We start from the raw sequence: 26,907 nt of genomic DNA, 5'->3' as shown, positions 1-26,907 counted from the left end.
CCTTGGCGGACCCCCTCTGAGAACCGCTACCCTAGTTGATCTAAAGTGATTCGCAGGTCTCCACTACGGCAAGAGGGAGAGAGAGATTGATTCATTGATGTGCTGGTTGATTATGGTGTTTAACACGTGCTGACGCTACACAGGCGATGAAGCGCGCCGTAGTGGAGGACTCCGGATTAATTTTGACCACCTGGGGATCTTTACCGTGCGCCGAAATCTCGTACACTCAGGCGTTTTTGCTTTTCGCATGACCAGAAAAGCGCCTGCCGCGATCGCGAATCGAACCCGCGTCGTTGGGCTCAGCAGCGAGAGCGAGGTTTAATGAGTACTGAAGAGGTTAGCCCCACTAATGGCGGGGCTCATTACTTAAGAGGGTAGTGTATAAATAGGGCGAAAAAGTAAAGGTACGAATAAAGCTAAGAAGCGATCAGAGGGAGGAAAAAAATAAATGAAATTGGAGTGGTGTAAAAGAAAGCAAGGCTCGATCATAGCCGTGGTCACCGCGGCCTAATTGTTAAAATGCAGGGACCACGGCGGGGACTAGAGCCACTTTATTTCGTGACACAACACAGGGACCTTACGTAGTGTAGCCTGAGCGCGCACGTAAGCAGATCCCCCCCTGCCTCCAACGTAGCCGTTACCGCGGCATATTCGCTGACGTAGCAGCCGCGCGAGCCTAACCTCCGCGGTGGTAGCGAAACTATAACGCGCGTCTTCGCTTGTTGGCTTTTCCTTGTGCGGTCCCGCTTTTTTTTTTTCTTTCGTCTTTACCTTTTCCCGCGCCGTCATTGCGAGCGGACACGAGCGTGTTCCGGTGAGGCGAGAAGCTTCGCCGGCGGCAGCGCCATTGGGCCCCGCGGAACCGTGATACGGCGCGCGACCACCACGTGACGCCGGCGGCGCGCTTTGCTTCTTGCGATAAAGCCGGCGCTCCCGTCAAAAACACCGTTTTCCTTCGGCCGGCCGGTTATTCGGACCTAGCCCCCGTAGCTGTGCCGTTCCGTTGCGGTTTTCCCGTCAGCCGCTGTTAACTGCTGCCCGCCTCGGACGCTGTGCCCTTGAGCGACCACCGACTAGCCGCACGGATTTCGCTACCTCCTCCACCGTCTCGGAGAGCCCTGCGGAAAAACATGGACGCGAACAGCCTTCAGGAACTGCGAGACATCGCGAACAAGCTCCGTATCCTCTGCATTCAGGCCACTAACGCCTCGAACAGCGGGTTCGTAAAATGTTCTTTTTCTTTTTCGCCCCCTTCCTGTGTGAATCCCCTGTCCGCAGATTGCGTACTTTCTGCGAACACCTGCGCCGGACGCGAGCGGCTTTGCGCCCGGCGTGTCGTGGCGCGACGTTTCCTCAGTTGCGGCGCTTCTACGACGCCTACGAAGAAAGCGAGTCGCGACGACTTGCTATCTACGCGGCCTTTCCGCGATGTCCTACGAGTCCGGAGTAGCGAGATTTGGCTTCGCGTCTTGATACGGCGGACGCCGGAGAATCTCGCGTGCGGCCGCGGATCAGATAGAGCCACGTGCTGTGAAGGCTGGTGGAAGGGAGCGTTTTGGTTTCTTTTCGGTTGTAGCCACGCCCACTTTTTCCCTTCCGGTGCCCGTGCATCCGAATTTCGAATGCTGCCGACGTAGCATTATATTCCTGCCGTTTTAGTTTCGGTGGGCTTCAATGCGTGAAGTGAGTATTAAAGGAAAGTTTCACACGCATTTCGAAAACCGCGAAAGGCAGTGGGAGGAAAGTGGTGGATTGTGGGGTGATAAATGGTAATTGTGCGAGGGGAATCTTATGACTGCACCGGCGTTACGATACGCAATAAAAAAAAAAATACTGGTTATCTTCCTGTTCCCGCCTCCAGCTACACCGACCTGTAGCACTCGCTGCGTACTTTTTTTTTTTTTTCTGTGTGTAAAAGATTGAACGATTAGGGATGAATCGTTCACCCGCTGGCCCAATTGCTGTATTCTGTTCCTTTTTTAATGCAGGCATCCGACGTCATGCTGCTCCATGGCAGAGATTATGTCTGTGCTTTTCTTCAACACCATGCGGTACCGGTTGGACGCCCCCCGCGACCCCTCCAGTGACCGTCTCATTCTTTCCAAGGTGTGTTTGACACTCCCCCCCCCCCCCCCCCCCCCCCCCCCCCCGACATGCTTGTTCTTATTATGAGCTTGTCGGCGCATAAATTATGAAAGGATTCTTGTTCCCTTGGTGGCTGTTATGTTCATGCAGAATTGCTTCAGTGGTTCAGGTAATGCCTTGGCGTGCCACAACTTGAAAGTTTCTAGGCTAATTTCTGTGTACACAGGCAGTTTTTTTTTTCCTCCGAACGTGTTTACTGGGAATGCAGAGGCTGCATATTGGCTTTGTGAAATTAACAAATGTTTGAAATGGCCTTTGTAAAAGGGGTCTTTCTTTTTTTTTTTTATTATCCCTGCCTTAACTGGGCTGATTCTTTGCTGCATTGCATATGAGCACTACACCAAGGTTCTCCATTCACAACCTGAAAGGCTTCTTGAAAAGACTGCAAATGACTTGTGTAGTTCGATTAGTTTTGATCTTGGGAGTGGCACATAGCTTCTACTGTTGGAAGTATAGTTGTAATTCACACCCAAAAGCATCTGCCATCAGCAAACGCTATACAGTAGCGTACCATTTTTTTCACTCTGTGAAAATTCGGACTTGCTGGATATTCCGGACTTTCCTGAGGAACTGTCAGTTGTCCCATTGGTGTAATGGCTTGTGGATTTTTCGGAGTGCTTTTATTCAGACTTTTTTTTCATTCCCCTTCATGTCTGAAACATAGGTCGGCTTACTGTACTTTACCTGACCTTGTTGGAACAGTGCTCAATTTCTTTTTTCAGTCTAAAAGAGGCTACCAGTTTTACTTTCAATGAAAGGGTGTGGTGCATTGCATACATATCTACAACAGGAGCAGTTGCCTTAAGAGGCGTGCAGTAGACTTCACTACATGGGGCTTAGCTGGTTTCGCCAGTTTAAATTTCTATGGCATCTTGCAAGAAGGGTTGGTTGAAATACGTGGCCATGAGCTGCTAGACTACACAGTTCATTGACTTTTTACACCCTTTCCAGTGTTTTTCTTCACATGTTAGGGAACGAAGTTTGTTCATTCGCCATGGTAAGGGGCTTATAGGCAGTGCACAACTACCATTTAGGCTTTGCGGCCTTGCAACCTGAGACAAATGGTGTGTGTGCAACTGCTGTTAACAAATCTCTTGGGCAGGATTGTTGCCTTTGCAGTGCACTCCTCGTATGCTTCTAACAGTGCTGGTTGCTTTTCAAGCAGTATTGTTGCGCAACATTTTTTACTGGTGCATCTTCAAGCTGGGTTTCAAGAAAGCCCTATTGTAGAGTTTCTGCCGCTCTTGTTATAGGTTCACTAGCATCATTGTGCACGAGTTCGTAGTTCTTGCTGGGGATCTGTGGGTCCTGTACATTTTCGTCTTCACATTTCTAAACAATGCAATTACATAGGGCCCAGGATGTATAAAAATGGCCCTGGTACGTGTTTAACAGCCTGTTGCAGCAACGCCCTTCCTTGCTTGTTCATTTGTAAAACAAAAGACCCTGTGAACTAATTTAGAGTATATTTGTGCGGGTTTGTTTTTTCATAGTTCAAACTAAGCCAAGAGCTGAGCACAATCTGCAGGCACGTCCGACAGCAGTATCATGTAGGCAATAGGAACAGAAAGGATATTTTATATTGCAGACTCCTTCCAAGGTTTCGCGTGCAGAGTTTTATTATCCTCATTATCAATACTTCTGGTAACAGTTGTCAACTTCACCGTAGTACCTGGAGTATGGTTTCTCGACTTTATTGCAGCTCTTTCAATGACTGCAGGGTGCTAGAGGGTAGTTAATGACGCAATCGCAGAGGGTATTTAATGACACAATTGCAACACCTGCTGCGGTAGCTCAGTGTCTTAGGCCTTGGTCTGCTGAGCCTAAGGACGTGGGTTCGATTCCCGGCCGCGGTGGCTATTTTCTGATGGATGTGAAAAGCGAAAGTGCCAGTGTGTTGAGATTTTGGCAAATGTTAAAAATCTCCAGGTGGTCAAAATTAATCCCGAGCCTTCTCCTACAGCACGCCTCTTAGTCCAGATGTATCTTCGGGGGTTTTATTAAACCATGTAATTTTACACACGAGAAACAATGTTTGAACTGGCAGTCTTAACGACCAACAATCATTTGTTTTCAAGGAGGGGGGTTCATTTGGACACAGCCATGGTCACGAAGTGATTGATGGGCACCGTTTACGTTATGGGATATGTGAAAGGACTGAAACCGCATGTACAGCAGGGTGTAATGCAATGCAAGCATCATGGCCGGAACTATTGTAAGAGGTTGTGCCAGTTTTGTGCTATAAATGGTAAAAAAATAACACCAGGAGTTGATCCTGTGCTGTTCCTCCATGCAGGACAGAGTGCATTGCCGAGAGTGTCTTGAATGTGTTTCGGGTTGTTTCCGGGAATTTTTGTCTTTATCTGCCTAAAAACTAACTGCAGTGACGGCAAACTATGCGCGAAAAAGCGAATGTCTTGCATTCAGCGCAATCTTTCAGTTTGCCTCTTCTTTAATTGCAGCACTTTGCTGTATGAGCTATTAGCATTCTTAACTTGTATGCAAGCGTAGTCTGTTGCACCTTCTTGCTAGTCGGCACAATCTGGCCATGTGCTACTGCTGCTTTAAAGATGATAGTCTTTCTTGGGCAGAAATTTTTGTCTGTCTGTCTGACTCGATTCAGCCACTCGGCCAAAGTGAAACGGGAGCTGCGCAATAGTCTTGTATACCCACAGCCAAATCTAAAGTCCGGTGGCGATGTTCATACTTGTCAACATTGCTGAACAAAAACCGGACATTACGCAAATACACCGGACATTACGCAGAAAAACAATGCATAAGGGATGTTTGCAGTGTTCCTTAAAAAAATTTTTGGACGGTTGGTTTTTGCGACAGCTAATGAAGTGCCACATCAACTGCTGCACACCGTCGTCTGCTGTTGCCTGTGCTACTATAACTCCTGGCGGTATTTAAAAAATCGACCGGCAACAGCAACGAAAGGTTCTACGAGACAGGTTCCACGTTCCGCTTGGACCATTCGTGTAGTAGTGCAACGTGGTTCTGTAAACGTAGTAGGGTGCCTCGATTCCCGCGCATCTCTGCCGTACGGCAGCGCTGGCATCGAGGCACCAGACCTGGAGCAGTGGAATGCGGTAAATTTGAATGGACTTGAGCAAACCTCTAGCATGTTATCTTGGGAGGAACGAGGCGGGAGAGGAACAGCATGAGAGGTGAGCGGGAAAGAGAAGGGATGCATTTACTTGGCAGAGGCACCAGTCGACTATCGTCTTGCGTCGACCTTTGTAACAAAAGTTGCAGATATGTGGCCATTTTTTTCTTGGTATGTGCGTAACCGTGGGTCGCCGCTCTGTCGGTAGGGTCACGCGGCACCCATCCTGTACGCCGCCTGGGCCGAGGCGGGCCTCTTTCCCGAGAAAGACCTGCTGAACCTGCGCAAGATCGACAATGACCTCGAGGGCCACCCGACTCCGCGCCTCAACTTTGTGGACGTGGCCACGGGCTCCCTCGGACAGGGGCTCAGCTGTGCCGCCGGCATGGCCTACACCGGCAAGTACTTCGACAAGGCCAGGTGGGTGCCACGTGCTTGCTCGCTCTCTCTCGGGCCGAATCCATTTGTTTGTTTGTAGGTTCCTCAATGGGCACGAGACAGGGGAACTGGTAGGGGTTGGTGTGCAGCGGAGTTCTTCAATATCCACCAGTTTGAAAGCTCAACTTTGGAATCTGGGCTGTGCGAGCAACCCTGCTTTGTTGAAGCTGAGGGCACATAGGGGACAAACTGAACTCCGAACCAAATTTACTTAACACAGCTTAATAATAAAATATTGCTTTTTATATTGGAAAACGCTAAGCACCGTTTAGTTTTTCTTTTCTTATGGCCACAGCTGCCAGCACTTGAGTACTCACTTTCTACAGACAGATGGCAGGATTGTCACCTTGCCCTGTGCGCGCTTAGCTCAGGGGGCTAACCGGGGGCCGGTTTTTGATGCATGGGGCCTATGGGGAGTGTCACAGCTAGTGTATATTGAGTAACTGTGGTTGTGCAGCAATCATTCGACCGATGCTGTCGACTTGGGTAAAAAAAAGAGGACCGTAAGCTGGTTTGCCTTGTCCAGTCTGCAAATCGGGTTGCTACTCTTGACTGGCAGTTCTGGAGTTTGCCATCTTGACAGGAAGCATTCTTTGATTGGCTGGTTACGTTTTGTAGTGTGCTTTTAGTACGTTCCTTGCCTTCATGCTTGCTTAAGAACCATGGGACAGACTTTGTAGACAGTAGGGGAGAGGAGGGGAATGTTTTGGTCACGATACAGAAAATTGACGAAGATACCCATAGTCAAGAACTGAACACCCCCGGAGGTTTGACTGGTGTTGGTGTAATGTGGCCTTTCGCCTTTTTTTTTTTCTTCCAATTTTTGCAGTGGAAAAATGTCTGAAATACCTGCAACTTGTCGAGCTGGGGTTTGTGGATTGCTATGATGTTAACGTCAATGCAAATTAACTTTCTGCATCAGTACAATTGGGAACCTCGTTTTAGTCTAGTCTGGCTGCTTTCCTCACCTTGGTCCTTATCGCTTTTAGTTGTACAGGGCTGGATTGCATCTATCCATCCTTTCTGGTACCCACACTATCCATCCTTTCTGGTAGCGCTTGGCAATATCCCACCGAGCATATGCCCATTCATATGCCCTTCATGCCAGTCCGTGTGTGCCTTGGTATGAAAGTGCAGTTCATGTACAGTCTTCCAAATCTTTAACTAGCCTGTGTAAGTGGAAATTTTTTTTTTTCCTGTGATGCTCTTGGGAAGGAACAGCCTAGCAGATAGTGGGCCCAGCTGAGCGTGGTTTCTGAGCATTCACTTAATCTCGACCTGTCTGCAACTTGGCTTCTGTCGTACTCCACTGACGCATGAAAAGTTGCCGCTCCCAAACGCTAAAGATTTGGCCGACTGTAAACCTGTATCCTTCTCTGATGGTGGCGAATGGCAAAAACACAAGTATGTTCGAGATTTCGGTGCACGTTTAAGACACCCAGGTGGTCAGAATTAATCCGGAGGCCTCCACTACGTCGCGCCTCATCGCCTGTGTAGCGTCGCCGCATTAAACCTCGTAATCAATGTACACCTGTATTGTCGTGGAGTGCAATCTTCTTTTCCGTGAAGCGATCGAAGGTGGCAGCTACTTGTGGTGTACTTTCCCTTCGTCCGCCTCAGCTACCGGGTGTACTGCATCATTGGTGACGGCGAGTCGGCCGAGGGCAGCATCTGGGAGGCCCTGTCCTTTGCGGGCCACTACAAGCTGGACAATCTGGTGGCCATCTTCGACATCAACCGGCTGGGACAGAGCGAGCCCACCGCCTTCCAGCACCAGATGGACATCTACCAGACCCGGCTGGGCTCCTTCGGGTGAGCACTTACTACTACTTGTGTAGGCAGCTAAAGCGTGTTGTGCGCCGATCAGTGTGATAGCTTGGTTGCAATTTAAGTGGGGAATGTTTTGTCCTCCACAACTTCATACTAGAGTGAAATCTGTCACTGCAGACGTGTGCTGTCACGGGCGTGACCATAGCAGCTCTAAACGTTCCTGTTGTACAGTCCAGCCCACTTATGACAAACACATCAGGGGAAATTCGGTCTTTGTTATATCCATTTTTCACTATCTGAGCATGAAATGTATGTACACAAATGGTAATAGGAAACGAAGGTTTGTTCTTTACAGCCGGAATTTTATTAAAACTGGGTTTACTATAAGTGCGCTATAGTGTACCTGGCTTGTCTTGCAGCTCCTGTGGACAAAAGCAGCACAGGCGGCATTTTTATTTTCTTGTTCAAGTTGAAAGCTTCTCAAAAGGTTGTCAATAGATGTGTTTAATATACTTTTATTGCATTACAATAACTTCGTCTTTCATGAAGAATATTTACGGTTTATGTAGCTAGAGAACTTTTGAGCTTGTTGGCGATCCATGCCAACTTATGACGGAGCTTTTCGCTGTGGTATACATAATAGTCCTACTCGTTGAAGCGTGGCTCCCATTATCACCAGTGTCGTATTAGTGTCAACAGCCTGCGTTTCCACCTCTCAGTGCTGTGGCTTCACTATGGCTTTTCCCTGGCGGAGGTTTTGGCCTCTTGGGTGCGCAAAGCCAGGGCATGTTGTTCTCTGAGCCAAAGAATACTGCACTTCTGCAGCGTGCTGTGTTCTCAATACTGGTTATGAGGGCATTGCATGAGATGTTAGGCAGTGCAGGCAAACATCGGTATGTAGTTGCCCTGGCTGCTTCCTAGCAGTGTTTCTATGACTATGCTTAGACTCCATCAAAAAAGGCTGATTGCACATTCATGATGGCTGTGCATGTAGGCTCTTCTAAAGAGTAGTAAATCAGCAGTTTGGCTTGCCGGCAGTAGGCTGCTGGTACAGGTGCTGGTTAATAGGAGTACGAAAGGGGTGGACCAGTCTTAGAATTACTGGGCCCAGAAATACGTTGAGGCTAGTACAGGGAAAAGACCTTGCTTGTGGGTAGGGACTAAATAGCTGACTAAAGTAGCCGTGGCTAAAGCCACGGCTGTACTTGGTTACCTCTAATGCAAGGCGCCACTGGCTGCCCATTGGCTAACCAAAACCAGTCTTCTAGCTACTAACCCACTGTACTACTATGCACTGAAGCAGAAGTTGGGGCTGTGAAGGATTTGGCAAACCCTGCACATGCACTTTAGCAATTTACCTGTAGCTGTGAGGCAGTTCCTGTGGCTATGGTTACATATGTACTTGTAGCTTTGTTCCCCTGTGTCTGTGCAACATTTTTTGCCCAACGTCCGTCAGTGGCTTTTCAACCATCTAAATAGCTTATTAGTGCCTGCAAGGGTGGGCTAGAAGCGGCTTAGAAGAGGTTTGTGGCTTAGATTGCCAGTGGCTTAGAAGCGGTAAGAAATGCCACCTTGCCTTCTTGTGGGGAGAGCCAGTCCAGCTGATTTGCCTGCAATAAACTTGCACGTTTTCTATTCCCTGCTCTGCGCTTGGGTGAAGGATAACTTTTTTTTTCCTAATTGTACAAGGAAATCCTCAGCTGTATCGTCAAACGCGAGTGACCATAGTCGGCGTCGGAGTCAACACTAAAGGTACCAATATGGCCGCTGTTGTGAATTGCCAGGAGCTTGAGCCAGTCGCCACAGCATCTGCTAAGGGAAGAGGCTCAAACACGGTGAAGCAGTAAATTCTGGTAGTCTCCGACTTTCGCATCGGGGTTTCTGAGAAAAGGCATTGTAAGGGCAGAAAGTCGTCCTACATAACTCCGCTGCATCCAGCGTCCTGCTGCAAATGGGGGGGAAAAAAAAACTGCAGAAAAAGCTATGGTTGCATGGTAGTGGCCGTAAAAATCGGACTCCCCGCTCTTGCTGCTGTTAATCCAGACGTGCCCCTTATTACAGGAAGTAACGAAAGGCCAGGGAGTTGGTTCATTTTTTTCAGGACGGGGAAGTGATGATCAGATTGCATCGGATTGCACGGGCACAGCTGCCCGGAGTTCACCATTGGGCTGTTTTAACAGCCCAATTGCCACTTTTGTTGTCACTTCGGCGTGTGCCTTGTTATTGGGAATGCAGTGTGCGAAGGGTTTTCGACAAATGCGTAACACTTACCTTGGCTTCATCTAAGAAATACGGAAGACGTGGTTTTTTTTTCTTTATACCCATCGTTGGGGTTGTGAGTAGCCTTGTGTGTACAGCAAAACCTCTTCACAAGACACTCAAGGGGCCCAGGAAACATGTCTCCTGTAACCAAGGTCTCTTGCATGCAATGTTGCTAACAATGAGAACCAGCCAAACCGCTTTCAACAGTCTCTTGTAATGACGTTTTACTGTAGAAGCCAGCGCTAGCGACATGTTGGATTGGTCGGATACTCTCAAACATGCAGGTTGAGCTCTCATTTCGTGTTGTCTGAGACATGGAATAGATGACTGCTGCTATTAGGGCGTTAGTTTAACTTCGTATATGAAATGAGTGTGACTTGCAGTGCAGAGCTTAAACTCCAAAAGCACCCAACTTCCTCCGCGTCCCCCATCACGTGCAGGTTCAACACGTACGTGATTGACGGCCACGATGTGGAGTCCCTGTGCAAGGCCTTCTCGGATGCTGCCAACGTGCACAACAAGCCCACGGCCATCATCTGCAAGACCTACAAGGGCAAGGGCATTGCCGGTAAGCTCAGCATGGGGCAACAGGGCCGTAATTCTGGTGATTTTTTTGGGGGTTAAGGGGGCAGACTGGTCTTAGAGCTATTTTTTATTTACCAACCAATTTTAATGAAACTGCATTGCAATAAGTTTTTTGTGCTGATTTAAAACCTGCCGTCAGATTTTTGTAAGTTGATTATATTTTTAATTAATGATTAATTGCCATTATTTTGCGACACAGTTACAAAATAACCACTCCATACAGAATGGCAGTTACCATGTGGCTAGGCAGACAAATGACTAAAGAATACAACGTAGGAAGAACTCTTTTGATTCAGCTATTTTTGGTCGTTTTACAACACAGTGAACTTCGCTCCTCCTGTGCTCTGCCAGAAATGGCTCGCAGGTGGTGCCAATTGAACACAATCATTTTCCAAAGCCTCCATTTGAAAACTTTGTTTCCAACATTGTATTCTCCACACTTCAGTATCGGAAGCAAAAAGAATTAGTTGTACCTGCTCTGGGCGCCAAGATAGAGGACGAAATGCTAGCTTTGCATTGCAAGAAAAGTGCCGTTTCACCATTGAATTCTGTGCTGAGCTGTAGAGTGCACTTTAAACTTCCTCTTCAAAAGGCACCATATTTTGTTTTTAGACTGATAAAAAAAATAGCCGTGGAGGCTGAAAGTGTCATTTTTCAGAAAACGCTTTCTTTGACTGTTTTTTGGCCCCAAAGACCCAACTGCCCCCTTAAGTTATTTTCACTAGTTTGTGCGAGGTCAAAGGTGAAATTGTCAAGGGGGTTGCCTTGCTCATTATGAAAATGTTGGGACAGTTGTAGACTTAAAAAAAAAAAATCGTGCAACCCTCCATTGAGCGATGATACGGTTGAACAAGGAGCTTTCTTGAGGGCAGATTCTGGGGTTGTTAAGTTTGGACTTTGACCCTCGCGCAGTTTGATCTTTTGAATGCACCAGCTTCAACTTTAACCCTTCACTGTTGCACTGTTGACCCTTCATTGCAACGATGCCATTGCAACGATGCCATTGCAAACCATCCTTTGCGCTGTCCAAAGGCAGAAAAAGACATGACTGCATTGGATTCCTTTTTTTTTTTACTTCAATTTCACAGGGACAATTGCAGGTTGTTTGGGGCCACTTCAGTTGTGGTTTAAAACTGTTGAACCCACATGAAAAGGGTCATCGTGCTTGGCAAGTTCATTTCGGCTGGCAGTGTTCATCTCTCCTCTTTCCTCTTCTCGGCGTGCCTGTTGTGCAGGCATTGAGGACGCTGAGAACTGGCACGGCAAGCCCCTGGGAGACAAGGCGGCGGCCGCCATCGAGGCCCTGGAGAAGCAGATGGTCAGCCGGGGACCCTGGAAACTGAGGCCCCACAAGCCAGAGGTGGAGGACGCACCCGCCGTCGACCTCTCCAACATCCGCCTCTCCGAGCCGCCCAACTACAAGCTCGGGGAGAAGGTGCACGCCCTTTTTTTTCGCTTTCACTTCCCTGCTTTCTCGGTGTGCGGGCGAGATGTGTTGGTAGTATTAGTGTCTAGCTATATGCACAGCATGAGAATCCGCTTGTCACTAACGGCTTTCACACTAGCCTAGTGCAGGGCAGGGCAGGGAAACTTGCAGGGCAGGGCAGGGAAACTTGGATGCTTCAACTGCAGAGGAAACCTGCGTTTGAGGTTTGAGGTGGAGCATTTTTTGAAAAGTGTGAAACTCGGACCTGAGCAAATGTTTGCACGATAGCCGCTGAACCTTTACATCTTAGCATTACACCAGCCCTCCAAAATGTGTTTATTGGCTTAGTAAAACTGGGTGTATTGCTATTGTCAGTCTGTCTCTGTCTGCCCACTAGAGACTTCGCGTAATTCAATAATTTGACCCGCCGCGGTGGCTCAGTGGCTATGGCGTTGCGCTGCTAAGCACGAGGTCACGGGTTCGATTCCCGGCCACGGCGGCCGCTTTTCTGATGGAGGTGAAAAGCAGAAACTTCGAGATTTCGGCACACGTTATAGATCCCAAGGTGGTCAAAATTAATCCGGAGCCCTCCACTACAGCGCGCCTCATCCCCTGCGTTGCGTCGGCATGTTAAACCCGACAACCAACCAATTCAATAATTTCAGCCTTGGGTCAATCTTGGCCAAGATGGCTGTTTTCTTGCTATACTCAGAATGGGGATAAATATTCATTAGCACAGTCTTTTTTCTTATCTGCCTTTTTTCCTTGCCCCTTTTTAAAACCACAGCTGTTCAATACAGAAAATTTGCCACCTCGTTAGAGTGACTCATTTGAGTTCGTGTGGAGATTGCACCCTCGTCCCCAGAGAGGAGCGGATTGTGGATTGATTCACTGCGTCACAGAGAACCCCCGCTTCTGGGGAATTCTGTGGTGTGAAACATGCCCAGTCTGCCTGTTGCAGTAATTTGCTCAGAAACATGGGAGAAATGATAGTGAAGAGATTTAAAGCACAATACAACAGTACTAAATTCTTTTATAAGTATCTCTATGCTTTTGCCTTCGACGCTTGTAGGCAGGCTACAATTCTTCGCAGAATTTTCCCGAATCTACGCTGCATAAAAGTTCTGTTAAACGCGTGTCAATCCTTCTCTGCTGTCCTGACTTCTCACGGATACGCGGTTTCAGCCTCTGTGATGCTTTGCGCCCACTTTCACATTCCCCAAAAGTTTCTCACCGGAACTTTAGACCTTATCATGTGGCCATCCCAGCAGTGTTCCTTAGTGTTGGCTTTCATTGGCTGGTGTTGGCTAAGAGTGGCTCTGTTGGCGACGCAGGTGGCCACCCGCCTTGCGTACGGCACGGCGCTGGCCAAGCTGGGCACCAACAACAGCCGCGTGGTGGCCATGGACGGAGACACCAAGAACTCCACCTACTCGGACAAGTTCAAGAAGGCCCACCCCGATCGCTTCATCGAGTGCTTCATTGCCGAGCAGAACCTGGTCAGTGCACGCACTTTACGTGGGAGGAGCATCATTGGGTGTTCATACTTCATGGTACGCACACGGGGGTGGTTTCCACTTGGAGATAGCCTGATGAAGGTGATCATAGTGACTCGGGGGAAGTAGTGGTGACAAATGCAGATAAGCAGCTCTCTGGTTGAAACCGCCATCTGCATGCAGAGGCGGCGGGCGTTCTGGTAGCTTGCAGATTTGTCTGTCTTCGTGGCTTCAGATGCCCGCAAGTGCTACATTGCAAGGCCTAAGCCGCTCGCACTAGCATTGATGTCGCCTTGAGCACTACACTGCGAGTGGCAGATTGTCCTGCTTTCATGTTCTACAGTCACTGGCTTAAATTTGCAGTTATCTAATCACATTTGCTCGGTCGTATTGTGCCTGAATATGCCTGGGGTTGGGGTTAAGGGCGATTTACCTCTTGACATGTATATGGGATTTGCTGCTTCATAGCCAACGGACACAAAAACCATTAAGCACCAATAAAAAAAGTTCTACAAATACATACTAGTGTTCACAATGGCCTAGTTTCTTTATTTTAATACAGGAGTGGCACCTCAAATAAACAAAACATCTTGGTTTATCCAGTTTTCACTGGATGGCACTAGCTGTCTAGCAAGCCAGATTTTATCTGAGTAAGCAAGTCGTGTAGTTCTAAATAAAACAAAGTAGGCTATTAGGAACACTTCTATGAATTTGTAACCTTTTGTATCGGTGCACTATGGTTTTTACGTCCGTGGGTCATAAATTATAGCGTCCCGTAGGAATGTAATCAGGTGAGTCCCCCTTAGAAAAACTCTCGTACAATGGCCAATGAATATCACTCTCCTTATGTTGTCAAAATGGCATTCCTTTGCAAATCAAGCGATGGAGGTAGTCTTTTCGGTGTCATTCACACAGCATAAGAGAACATGCGTACTCCAACAAAGACCTTCGAAGCAGCAAGTCCTACCACACCACACTTGGACTAAATGCGGCATAATTAACGTTCATGAAAGTTGACCAGTCATTGCAGTTCTTGAATGTGTTGTTAAAATTTACACCTGTAGACCAGAGTAGGGTAAGAGTGCAGTTATGAATAGAATTCAACTCGGGCCTTTTCCCTTGCTGTATTAATAGGTGCTCAACAGCCACAATTTCTCAATATTACTCTGAAAAGCGGCCATAAAACTGCGATACTCTTCCATAATTGTCTTCTCTGCAGGTTCCCAACTTCTCGTTGCATAAAACTGTAGCATTCTTCCGTAGTTCTCCTTTCTGGAGGATTCCAACCTCGCATTGTGAACATGCCGGTTTCATCAATTCATCAACTCAATTCCTTCGGTTTGCAGTTTCCGCAGTGGTTAATTAGGGTAACCTGGCCAGTAGTTACGAATTTGTCCATTTTAAATTTTTCATACACACTATTGAGCAGTACCTCCCACGACAACTTACTTCTGTGATCCACTGCGGTGTTTATCTTCTTTCTCTCAACGCAGGTTGGCGTGGCCATTGGCTGTGGCTGCCGTGGCCGCACGGTGCCCTTTGCCAGCACCTTTGCAGCCTTCTTTACCCGGGCCTTTGACCAGCTGCGCATGGGTGCCATCTCGCAGGCCAACATCAAGTGTGCGGGCTCCCACGCTGGCATCTCCATCGGTACGTCATCGTGGCTATGCTGTGGTCCACTTGCGTCGTAACCCCGCTATTGTCTGCTGTCATGCCAGTCCATCCTTTGTTCGCTTGTTACCAAACCTTTGTGTTTGGGCTGGGAACATTTTCTAACTGTAACTGGTCTCTGAATGTCACAGACTTAGGGGTGGTGTTGCCATTTTTTTGTAACTCTACGTAGTAAAGCACCCAGTCACTGGCATGGAGCTCTAGTAAGTCATCTCTGTGGGCAAAAGATTCCACAAATTGACTTTGGTTGACAGGTTCCCTCAATGCCACCAGGGAAAGTAGTCTTCTTTGTTTCATTCCCTTTTTAGGCACCTATCGCATGAGCTCACCGGATTACATAAACCTTCGATATTGTAAATTCCTTTTCAGGCCCTTGCATGTTCTTTTCTTGTTTTTTCGAACTGCCACTAGTCTCAAATTTATCTACCAATATGAAAATTAGGCATCCATCTTTCCAGTTTTTTTCTTCTGTCTATAATTGCATTAGTCAAGTCCACTTATGGTCCTGTTATAACAATAAATCTGATATAACAATGAACAGCTATGGTCCCGTCCACTTTTGCATGCTTTCTATGGTAACATAGGCCACTTATTACAATGCTCCTGTGCTGCAATATCTGATAACAATTGAATCCAGTTCCAGCGTGTGCCCGAAATGTGAGGTGCCACCAGCTCTCGCAGGCAGGGATGCAAGGGATCCTTCCCTTGAAGGGATGCAAGCCACGGTGCGTCTTGCATCCCTTCCACCCCGCAGAAAGAGTCAATTGCGTTGCTTACTAGGAAGTGAGGGGAGAGCAGTTCTCCTTCCAAACTCCCCTCCCGGTGCCGCCGCTTTGGCATCGTCCCCACACCCGCCCACTCGCTCGCTCGTTCACGTGTTCGCTTGTTGTGTCACGTTCACGCCCCTTTGAATTTGACTGTCTCTTCAGCTGCCTCCATTTTTCCGCGAAAGGGATGTGAGGGCCACTGTTTTGAAAACTCCAGAGTGCCTCGCTGAAGAGGCGATCATTGCGCAGATTTGTGCTGCAGACAGCGGTGACAGTGACGGCTAGATTGTGCATCCTTCTCGCGTAGTGTTTTCGCAGGAGGCCCAAAGCATGACTTAGTCCCTCTGGGGGCTTCTTTTTTGCCAAGGACAATTAGCTCAGCCAGGCGAAGTTCTTATAGAAGCTCTTGAAAAAGATGTGCAACAGCTTCACATGCGGCAAACAGCTATGGCTTCTTTTCCGCAAATAAATAGTACGACCTTGCTTGCATGCGAATAAAATGTTTCGAGCTCTGTTCAGTCTTTTTTTTTTTTTTTTTTTTTCTTCGCAACCTGCTTATTACAATTATCGTTTATAACAATAGTGTTTCCTTGTCACTGGGAAGTAGGCTAGACTGTATGAATAAAGGTCTCATCCTTGCCAATTTTGTTTGTGCATGCAAGGAATAACGCTGTGTGGGTACTAGGCAAGGACTGTTCAAGCGTTAGACTCCGAGAGGCAAAGCCTGCCTTTTCTGAATTCATTTCAGTTTGCTTTCTTTAGGTATTGTCTCAATTGCTTTTTAAGAGCAACCTCTTGTCGACTGTTCACCACTCGTAAAAGCTTGCTGTTCCATATTGAACTCCCGCATATCTGTTCAAATATCGCCTGTTGATAAATGTTGGGAAAAGGTGTCGGTGTGCCTTTAAAACAATTAGAGGTAAGTACATTAAAAATACATGCAACAAGGTGAGACCTTGGGGTTCACGAAAAGGTCTGGTTGATGAAGTCGAGGTTGTCCCTTGCACTCTTGAACCGTTCAGTTTTTGGACACTGGTGTTCAGACTGCCTGTAAATACTGCTGCGGTTCAATGCAACAAGAATAGTGGTGTCTAAATTTCTCCACTGTTCTTTTTTTACTGGTAGGCAACACTGTTGATCAAGCAGGACTTTCATAGTTTCTTTCAAGTTTGGTTTATCTTTCCCTGTCTGCAGGAGAACTTCTTGTGCGTAATGCATTTGTCACCTTTGTGCTGCCTTGCAGGTGAGGATGGACCCTCCCAGATGGCTCTGGAAGACTTGGCGATGTTCCGCACCATCCCCGGCTGCGTGGTCTTCTACCCGAGCGATGCCGTGTCCTGCGAGCGGGCCACCGAGCTGGCGGCCAACTACAAGGGCATCGTGTTCCTCCGCACGTCGCGACCCAACACCCCCGTGCTCTACGCCAACGATGAGAAGTTCGAGATCGGCAAGTCCAAGGCAAGGCTTTCTCTTCCCTATCGCCCCCACACACACGCACATACCTGGTCTCCTTTGGCAAGCTTACGTTTAGGTACTAGGGTGACCATTTGAACTTGGTGTCATGCATTGGTGCCCATTTGTTCAACTTTGGCTAATGGCAAATGACTTGTTTTCAAACATTGAGGAGGTTGGAGGTTGTCTTTGCGTGCTTGTGAGGAGCGACATGCTGGCCTTGAAAGAATTTTTTTTTTTCAGGCCAGTTTTCTGCAAGGCAGGTGTTGGAGTGTTTGTTAAAGCTAGTGGGCATAGGGGTATGCCCGGACATACTCTGTGCAGAGGTCTAGCGAGAAACTTGCAGAGAAGGCGAACCCGCGGAATGTTCTGGATGTGTTTGACACGATTCAGTGGTTCTTAGGCGCGCACGCTTGGGATTGAAGCACTTCATTTAGTGTGAGAGCGCATTGCCTTGCAGTAACATCACAGCTCAGTTCTCAAAGTAAAATATCAACTTTCGGAAATACATTTTCGGTTTGCAGGAGATTTTTCTGTTTGTTTCGCTCTTGCGGCAACGAAATTCCCGCAAAAGCGAATTTTTGGCTTTTCCCGGCAGGTTCGTTATTGAGAGGTTCGTGGAGGCCCAATAATGGTGTGCTATCGGTATACAGTCGAACAGTTATTTTTCAATTTTGTGTGTGCTGGTTCATATTTTCTTTTTATTTCTCCATAACTGTACATTTTAATTCCAAGTGAGCAGTCTGTTACAGCTTGCCATTGCAATTTTCCCTTTCGATATAGCATTGTTCAGGCGCATTTTGTTTACAGCTGATGTTCCACTACATACGCTTCTTCAGCATTTGGTGTTGGAGCTTGCTTCTCAGGTGACCTTGCATGTTACTCGTCTTTGCGCATCTCGCAGGTTGTCCGCAAGAGCGGTGCCGACAAGGCCCTGGTGATTGGTGCGGGCATCACTCTGCACGAGGCGCTGAGCGCTGCGGACACCCTCAAAAAGCAGGGTGTGGACGTGCGGGTCTTGGACATCTTCTGCCTCAAGCCCATTGACCAGGCGGCCATCGTGGCCAATGCTAAGGAGTGCCAGGGCCGCATCGTGGTCGTTGAAGACCACTACCCTGAGGGTGAGCGCTCTCCCCTTTAGTCTCTCTCGTATTGGCCAACAAAGTACCGTATTTGCACGACTCCAACGCACTTTTTTTTTAGCCAAAAGTAGCCTCAAAATTTGCATGCGCATTTATTTCAATGGGGCTCAATCTCAATCGACTCTCAGTGTTCACTGCTTTTAGTTTTAATGCCAGCAGGAGATGGATAAGCAAGTTCATGAAGCACAAGGGAGGACGTGATGTCATCTCGTTTACATCTGCGTAGTGAAATCGCTGTTTTTTATTTTCACCACTGAACTTTCCTGGGTGTTACAATTACAGCGCCACTCACCGCATTTGCACAGAATCGTGCAAATGCGGTGAGTGGTACCTTAGTTATGGCCATTGTTTTAGTGGCTTCCTGCTTGTTTCATCACATTCTCATTGGGTGACCATAAGAGTGCAAACTTCCCACTGTCTTCATTTGCCCATGCCTGCATGACAGCCTGGAAGAGGTCTTGCCCTTTTTCACTGTAATTCTTTAATTTGCGCTCTTTGACCGCAGTTTATTCAATGTGAGTGCAGTTTGCTGCACTGGAGGTCCGTACAGTGGCCCAGCCAAAGTTTGAGGCATCTGAGAAAAGGCATTAGATTCTGGCAGAATGAGACATTTGAGTTGTGTGGAGTCCACGAAACTCCCTGGGGTGACACGACAAGGTTGTTCTTGGGTTGGAGGGTGGCTACCTTTAATTTTGGGGTCCATTTGCTTTGCAAAGTAGTTGAGCTTGAGTGCCAAGGCCTTTGAAGAGAATCCAGAGGTTCTGGGTCTTGGGTGCGTCATTGTGTGAAGCTCAAGGTTGTTCCTCTTGTAGGACAGTTCTAGCAACTCCGAGTTCCTCGAGCACACAGGAGTGCTGAGGGCCTCAAATAAATGGCATTTCTGGCTTCTGCTGATTGTCTCTTCCCATTTTTTTTCCCTGCACCACTTCGTAGCGTAGTCTTGCTGTTTAAAAATCTGAGGCGGTTCTATTCCACTTGTGGAATTAATTATGCAGTGTTGCACACTATTGTCTTCATTCAACTGTTGACTTCAAATGTTTTTACAGCAAAAGCTTTCTTAGTGGGACTAAGAATAAACTTAGAATAAACTTAATGTTGACGACTAAAATTCGGGGTGCATTCATTAAGCGGGTGCGTTCATTACGCGAGTAAATGTGGTACTTCTTTCATAAAACCATGTATCTGTATACATTTAGATCATTCATATCTGAGCTGCGTTTACTTTGTGCGCGAAAAATCGTTGCATGTGTTGGCTCTTTGCTCGTGATTTTGGTCTTTGACGATCGATGGGTGCGCACTTTTAGGGAAGGTTTTGACAGGTTGGCAAGCTTTCACGCTCAACTTTCTTTAGAAAGCGAGGATAAATTTCAGTGCACAGCACTTCAGGGGCTCGCCTTGTCGTCGTAGCTTGCTTGCTGGACCCCAGTTGAGCACGTGGCGTTTCGTCGTAGAGGCGTAACCCAGAGGCTTTGAAAGCCAAGCAGTTTATATAGTCATAAGTGTTAAAACTCGTCAACCGCTGGCGCTTGTCATACACCTCCCCGTTGTTTAGCGCAAAGGAAACTGTAGATACATTTTAGGCAAAATTTACGCAATTAACCGGCAGCACTCACGTTTATGTAGTTGGGAACGCTTGTTGGGTTGGTTTTTACGATAGTAGGCGAAAGTGTCAGTGCAACGCCGGCACGTGCGGGAGGAAAAGCAAGCACAAAAAACTCCTGCGGGCACAGTTTCAGGAAGGGGGCGCGTGAGCACTGCAGAGGTGGGAAATTTGAACCAAATTGGGTGTTAGCGGTGAGCAGATAATGGCAAATCGCTTCTCTGCACTTCCGGCAGCTGTCGCATTGAGTGGAACGGCTCTAATTTTTTTTTTCTCTTGTACAGGTGGCATTGGAGATGCAGTGAGTTCGGCCATAGCCCTGGAGCGCAACATTGTGATGAAGCACCTGGCGGTGCGCGGAGTGCCTCGGAGCGGCCCCAGTGCTGCACTGCTGAACATGTTTGGAATCGACGCAGAGCACATCGTCAAGGCTGTCCAAGAGGTCCTGAAGGTTTGAAGCCACATCCACCGTTGATGCACACGCGCTAATGAAATTTGTCCTGCAAAATTATTTTACACCAAATGCGTTCAGTAGTGTTCTCTCATTACATGGTTGAAATATATATTTTTTACTTGTTCAGCATTTGCACTTTTTGAATTGTATATTATATAAGTAAAGTGTTGCCCAGCTTCAACAGTGTTGGTGTTCTTTTGGTGTGGTACATTGCCATACAGTCTTGCGTGCTGGTTTCTCAATGTATTGATTTCAAGCAATTCGGGAAAATATAGCCTCTTCACGAGTACCAATGCAGCACTATAGTCGCCGAGGCAGTTCTGCTACAGCACAATTTTAAGCCTGGGTGAATGGGAGTTTGGAAGTAAGTCCCACGGTTTTGGACTCCTCAGCCCTGTTTGTTTAGTGCAAGGCATTTGAGAATTGGTTATACTGTTTTAGCTTTTTGTCTACGCAAGATTAGCAATGCTGCTGTTCATGCATTATCACTGTCACGCAAACAAGCTGGAACAAGTTTTGGAGTATAGTGCTTTTAGTAACAGCTTTGCTGCTGATACGAAATTGCCTTGTCGTAGCAGTTGGCCGACGAGCTACCCAAAAAAGTTGAGGTGGTGTCTGTTCACAGCTATTAAGAATGGTAGGACTTCGTTGAAGGAACACGGCAAGGTAACTTAACAGCTAAAGTTTAGCAATTTTGTCGTTAAAAAAAAAAGAAAAAAAAAAAAACCCGCCACCGAACTACATTGAACCTCTTGCGATGCTGTTGTGACAAGTTGGGAAATTAGGCAGTTCAACCTAAACTGCAATTGCTCCTATTTGCCATCTGTTGCTCTGAAATGTGAAGCCAGAACTCCTGCAAACAAGATGAGATAATCGCACAACTGCTGCGACACTTCTGCAGAAGCGGTGACGGGCTTTGAAAATCGTATCGTAATTGTCCACCTATCGCACTTTCAGAATGCTATCTGTTGCTCTGAAATGTGAAGCCAGAACTCTTGCAAACAAGATGAGATAATCGCACAACTGCTGCGACACTTCTGCAGAAGCAGTGACGGGCTTTGAAAATCGTATCGTAATTGTCCACCTATCGCACTTTCAGAATGCTCTTGTGTAGTTGGCATTCACTCGCACCTGAGTGGCTTAAACTCTTGTGCCCATTTATTTGTAGCAATTCTGCGGATAACTGGGACTAAAAGTAGGGGAAGGGTGTTCAGTCAATGGAGGGATGAATTAAGGAGATTTGGGGTTTCAAAGAACGAGCTCCGCTGGGCAGCACAGAACAGCAGTATAGTCGGTAGAACACTTGTCTATAACACAGCTTTCAGCCTAATCCTGCCTTGCCAGAGTTGGATTTTAAGAAAACTACTGCGGCATTTTGGATTCTAAGCCTACCCCTTTGGTCTCCAACATGTTTTTTAGAGTATGCTTCTGCAGTTTTCAGATGTAACTAGTCGAAGTTGAAATTGTCATTATAGATAAGTTTTACAGACTGTACGTGCAGGCAGGACATGCAAGCAGTACAAGTGTGCGTATTTATGTACTAGTCGCATCCCGTCCTTTTCTGCAAAGGCATATAAATCCAATAATCATCGGGGAAGTTGCAGTGTAGTTTCTTTCACCTGGTACAAACGGAAATTTCATTGCAGTGTGGCTCAAGCTTAGCCCGTGCTTAGAGAAGTTGTCTCCACCAGAAAGCCACTAGACCTATCATATCCACTAGAGTGTGGAGAACTTCAGAACTGTGCTTACTTTAGTAGTTCTTCAGGGTGAAATATGGTTACCTTCACCGGGAAACTTGTGGCACTTAGGGATGCGATTTAGTCAAAGCTCCGCTCGTTGGCAAAGCACCACAAGAGTATACCTGCGAGTGTGAAGGCATTGGTGCTGTGCTGGTAATGGGGAAAATACTGAAAAGGCCTAGCATCGAATAGCGTCCTGCAAAACAAAAAATTGAATGGACAAACCTGATGTTTTTCTTGCCCAGTTAGTGCTTTCTTTCCCTGAAGTGCAGGTTCCTAAAAATGTGCCAGAAATGGCAGCGCAGAGGAGAAGAGGCTGCCAATACTTGTAAGTTACTTACCAAGAAAGTAATGTGCACATGCGAATGAACTCTAGTACGTGCAAGTTGAAGTATTGAAGACAGCTGCTGTTATCCAAAGTAAATGAGGATGCTAAATCTCTACAGCACTTAACAGAGCGTTAGTTGTGCCTGTGTGAACATCGTCAGTACTGCTCAAAGGTCCATTACAGGAAACACAGTTGACAGCCTTGTACGTGCTGTCACAAAAATGGAGAAAACTGAGCTCGCCTGTTGACCCTGTGGTATGCTGCACGTGATCAGTGACTGACCACAACCGAGCCAAGACTGCTTGCTTGATGCAAAACTTAAACGTGCAAAAGCTCACACCGTCTCGCACTACTCTTGGTTGGCCCCATCTTTCTTCGTGTTCCCAACTTGTTCACCTTGGTGTTCAAAGCGCGCTCTCAACACAGAAACGAAAATAGAAGGAACAGACGAGACTGCACTAACTCGCAACTATTTGTTTAATGAAAAGACAGACAAGTGTATACTGACTACATCTTGCATAATGTGTTCATCCCACCCAAGAAAAAAACCACAAAAGCAACTTTTACAGGGATTATTTGGAATCGGAGGCACACGTGGTATAGGGACTGGGGAAGTGCATTGAAGAAGCAAAACCACGAAATATTGAACCTTGCTAAATCCGCAACAAGTGGCACAGAGAAGAGTATTCCTTGTCAGTTATGAAAATGGAAGGGGTAGTAACAACACATCAGTCGCCGCATTGTTAGGGTGTCCCAGCTATCATGCCCCAAGAGTTAAAAAAAGAGCAATGGCGTTACTCGAAGAAAACCTAGTGCGTAATGTTTGCAGTACTGTGGGGAAATGGACAGCAATTTTTTCGTTAATGATACTTTCATAATTAATTCTAATTAATAATCCAACTCGCGCATTGTTGTCCTAATCACTGAAGTGTCAATGAGGCACTTGTAGGTACTTATGAGGGGCATCTAACTGCAGTATTTTCAGCGACGAACTAATTGCGTACTCGTTTATTGTGGCTGATAAAGAAAAGCCACGAAATATGAAAAATACCACGTGACCGTGCTTCCGCGCGCATTGTAAAGCAGCGTCCCCAAATAAGCTGATTGAAAGCAACTGCTTTGCCTGTCACCTGCCCGAAGAGACAGCGCATCACCTTGATAATGAAGGAGCAGCAACAGCAAGATTTGCGGGGTGTGTGTGTGCAGATAAGGCACAAACTTGGTCGCGATTTCTTCTTTCTTTCGTTTGTTTATTTTATTTTGGCTAACTCAGAGGCAGCCAGTTTGATGGCATTGCTTTACAATGCACGCTAATGCATGCGGCACAGTAAGCACAGCACAGTAAGCAACTACTAAAGTAAGCACAGGCACCGTCACGTGGTATTTGTTATATTTCGCGGGTTTTCTTCATCAGTCATAATAAATGAGCACACAATTAATTCGTCGCTCAAAATACTGCAGTTAGATGCCCCTCGTGGGTACCTACAAGTGCCTCATTGACACTTTATTGATTAAGACAATACTTCTCGAGTTAGATAATTACAATTAATTCGTTAAGTCTCATTAACGAAAAAAATTCTGCCCGCTTCTCCACAGTACTGCAAACATTATGCACTAGGTTTTCTTTGAGTCGCGATATTAAAGAGTGCGTTACTGCTGGTATTTTGAACGTTATTCAAGTCGTTTTTGGGATTATTAGGACTTAATCTGTTAATAAACTACTGCAGCGCTGACAAAGAAACTGCACAAATGAAATGGCAGTATCTCTACTCTGTGGATGATGGCGAGGGTGCGAAGTACGGGGACTCGAAATGACATCCAAGTTGCGCCCCGAGTGACATCCGATTTGCGCCGTGAGTTGCACCTTGATTATTCCCTAGTAAATGAAACTGCAACTCGCGGCTCAAATCAAATTTTGCTTGATTATCGCTTGATGGTGGTGTGTGCACGGATGGATGCAGATGGACATTGGGAGGTCCTAAGGTACTTCGCACCATTACAGGCGAGGGCGTAAGCCGTTTGATTCTCGGCTACTAACTCACGATCGTAGTCCAATGGGTAAGATGACTGACACTAACTCTGTCTGGTCTACCAGACACAGGCTCGAATCCTGCCAGTGCCTGTGATTTTTTGTGATTGTAAATGCTATGCGCATGGACACAGGCAGACTTTGTGCAGTCCTAAGGTACTCTGCACTTAAAATGAAGCAGACAATGTAGCGCAGTAAGTGCAGTCTCTTTTCAAAACGTGTTCGTGCGTTGACAACCGGGTTCGTCGCTTCGGCGGAGTGATACAACAGTGAGCTATTGTCGTTCCTAACTTTTATAGCCATGGTACTTGAAATGACACCATGCACAGAGAGCCATTCCGTCATATGGGCAAGATATTGGGAGTGCTGCACGTCCACTTTGTAGAATATGAAAGATCATCACCAAGAATAGGGTACTTGACATCGGCCACAATGAAAACCTCTGAAAGCTGCGATGTTGGCCAAAATTCAGTGCGCATGGCCACTCATGATAAATGAATGGGAAGGAGCCCTTATAAAAGGAATCGTTCTAGTGGAGAGGCCAGTAGGATGGCTTCCGTACGAACCAAATGATGGCAACATAGAAAAGGTAGCCAGCTGCCTGACTTGGTCCCCGTACCACCTAAAGGGTCAGGTCTCCGGGTTTCGTGTGTTCAAGCAGGACCCTGGGGGGCGGTATTGCCAGAAGTACGATGATACCGACAGACACCTGCCCAGCTCACTGAGCGTGAAAGAAGACCTGTTTTGGGAGTGACCTGAATTCGGAGGTGCAGCCCGCGCTAACGCGAGCAAAGTGTTCGCCAACTGATGAGTCAGTGAAGATCTCAAGTTTGACAAAACCTGAGGTTATGACAGGTTGGGGTCATGCTGGCAACTGTGGTGATCCACTATGTTGTCAGCCAGCCCCATGAGCTGGATGTCTAGCAGCATATTGTGATGTTGGAGGGGAGTTGCAGAGCGTTGGAGTTGTGGTCCTGATCTGGATCACCCAACAGCTACTCAAACACGAAGAAACTACGCTTCGTCAAATTCACACAAACACTTTCCCTCACTCCACCTGGCCAACGCCCCCTGTATTAACATTGCCTGACGCGTCGCGCGCTTTTCAATGGGACGGGTAGGTACGCTTAGTTCAGGCACTGATCCGCTATGTGGCGCGTGCCGGCGGACATCTCGCCTTACGTCACTGCTCGCGAGTCACGAACGCTGCACCCACTTCTACGACGTGTGTCTGTCAGCTTGCCTGTTGGGCTTCAATGGCCGTTTCGCTTACATCATAGCCGCGACGGGGCGCTAGTTCTGTGGCGCAGTGGGGATCTCGTTCAACGTGTCACTCGCTTCATACTTGCTGCATTTTTCCAAAGATAAAGACGGATGCGGACTTAAATAGTGTAAGAACATACTGATTGTCGGGTAGACATATAGCTAACAGAAAAACGATATTTTTGGATGGGGCAGCCATTATTTTACTGATATTTTTTTTTCTCGAGTATTTAGAGAAGAAAAAATTGCGTGCACGTTTTTTGTTCAGGCGCTCACTTCTACGATTACTTTCCAATTATATCACGTGCTTGTAAACTTCAGAAAATAAAAAATTCCCCCGCATTTCCCCGAGGGGGAGAATGTGAAAGTGCGAATGCACGGTTGTCGGCCCGCTTGCGGCGCTTGCGCTCGGCCCCCGCAGCCCACCGCCTCGCCGCCTTCTCTTCCATCTCTTCCATCGGGTTTGTAGTATCACGTGTACACCACGCAGTTATCAAGCCGCTATAACGCCGCTGAGTCGCAAACGCACGCCGCTGACGACGTAGTTTGAATGCGTTAAAGATATACGGCGCGTTACTAACACTGATATCAGCGTCGCGTCCGTGGCTTGGTCGGTAGAGCGTCGCGCTGCGGCCGCAAAGTCCTCGGATCGAAACCTGCCGCCGGATGCTGTTTTTTTTTAAGTGTGAATACACTTAAAAAAAAACTGCTGGAAGCAACAGATATTGGGCAGTATTTAATGACACTAGCACTGACAAAGTGCCAATGCAGCATGGCGAAATTCATATCGGCAAGGAATACAATAACAAAGTAAAAAAAATGCACTTTATAAGCGACCCCAAACCATCCACCGCCGGCGTCGGCGGCGGCGGCGTCCGCAGCGCTCTTTAAAGAAGAAACAGCGCCCGGCGCCAGGTTTCGATCCGAGGACTTTGCGGGCCGCAGCCCGACGCTCTACCGAATAAGCTACGGACGCGACGCTGATATTGTCAGTAACGCGCCTTATATCTTTAACGCATTCAAACTACGTCGTCAGCGGCGTGCGTTGGCGACTCAGCGGCGTTATAGCGGCTTGATAACCATGGTGTACACGTGATACTACAAACCCGATGGAAGAGATGGAAGAGAAGGCGGCGAGGCGGTGGGCTGCGGGGGCCTAGCGCAAGCGCCGCAAGCGGGCCGACAACCGTGCATTCGCACTTTCACATTCTCCCCCTCGGGGAAATGCGGG

General features: G+C 47.3%; 1 protein-coding gene across 2 annotated transcripts in view; it reads left to right on the top strand.

Moving 5' to 3' along the window:
• LOC144152865 (transketolase) overlaps positions 1 to 20,498 on the top strand; it is a 28,994-nt gene extending 8,496 nt beyond the window's left edge. Inside the window, exons 1-11 of one of the 2 annotated variants that reach the window (XM_077684378.1) lie at positions 900 to 1,219; positions 1,989 to 2,106; positions 5,463 to 5,674; positions 7,313 to 7,504; positions 10,165 to 10,292; positions 11,545 to 11,744; positions 13,070 to 13,234; positions 14,725 to 14,881; positions 16,913 to 17,127; positions 18,026 to 18,242; positions 20,148 to 20,498. In XM_077684378.1, the coding sequence (XP_077540504.1) occupies positions 1,131 to 1,219; positions 1,989 to 2,106; positions 5,463 to 5,674; positions 7,313 to 7,504; positions 10,165 to 10,292; positions 11,545 to 11,744; positions 13,070 to 13,234; positions 14,725 to 14,881; positions 16,913 to 17,127; positions 18,026 to 18,242; positions 20,148 to 20,320 (1,866 nt within the window). In that variant the 5' untranslated portion in view covers positions 900 to 1,130 and the 3' untranslated portion in view covers positions 20,321 to 20,498. Of the gene's footprint in view, positions 1 to 899; positions 1,220 to 1,988; positions 2,107 to 5,462; positions 5,675 to 7,312; positions 7,505 to 10,164; positions 10,293 to 11,544; positions 11,745 to 13,069; positions 13,235 to 14,724; positions 14,882 to 16,912; positions 17,128 to 18,025; positions 18,243 to 20,147 lie in introns of those variants that run through there. The other variant, XM_077684377.1, reaches the window with a different exon arrangement.
• The last annotated feature ends 6,409 nt before the right edge of the window (positions 20,499 to 26,907 follow it).

Source organism: Haemaphysalis longicornis, unplaced genomic scaffold (genome assembly GCF_048455015.1).
Source record: "Haemaphysalis longicornis isolate Haplotype H1 unplaced genomic scaffold, Haemaphysalis longicornis Haplotype H1 scaffold_9, whole genome shotgun sequence".
Classification (NCBI taxonomy): Eukaryota; Metazoa; Arthropoda; class Arachnida; order Ixodida; family Ixodidae; genus Haemaphysalis; species Haemaphysalis longicornis.
The sequence above is the reverse complement of the archived record's forward strand: the minus strand, read 5'-3'. Positions and strand labels throughout refer to the sequence as shown.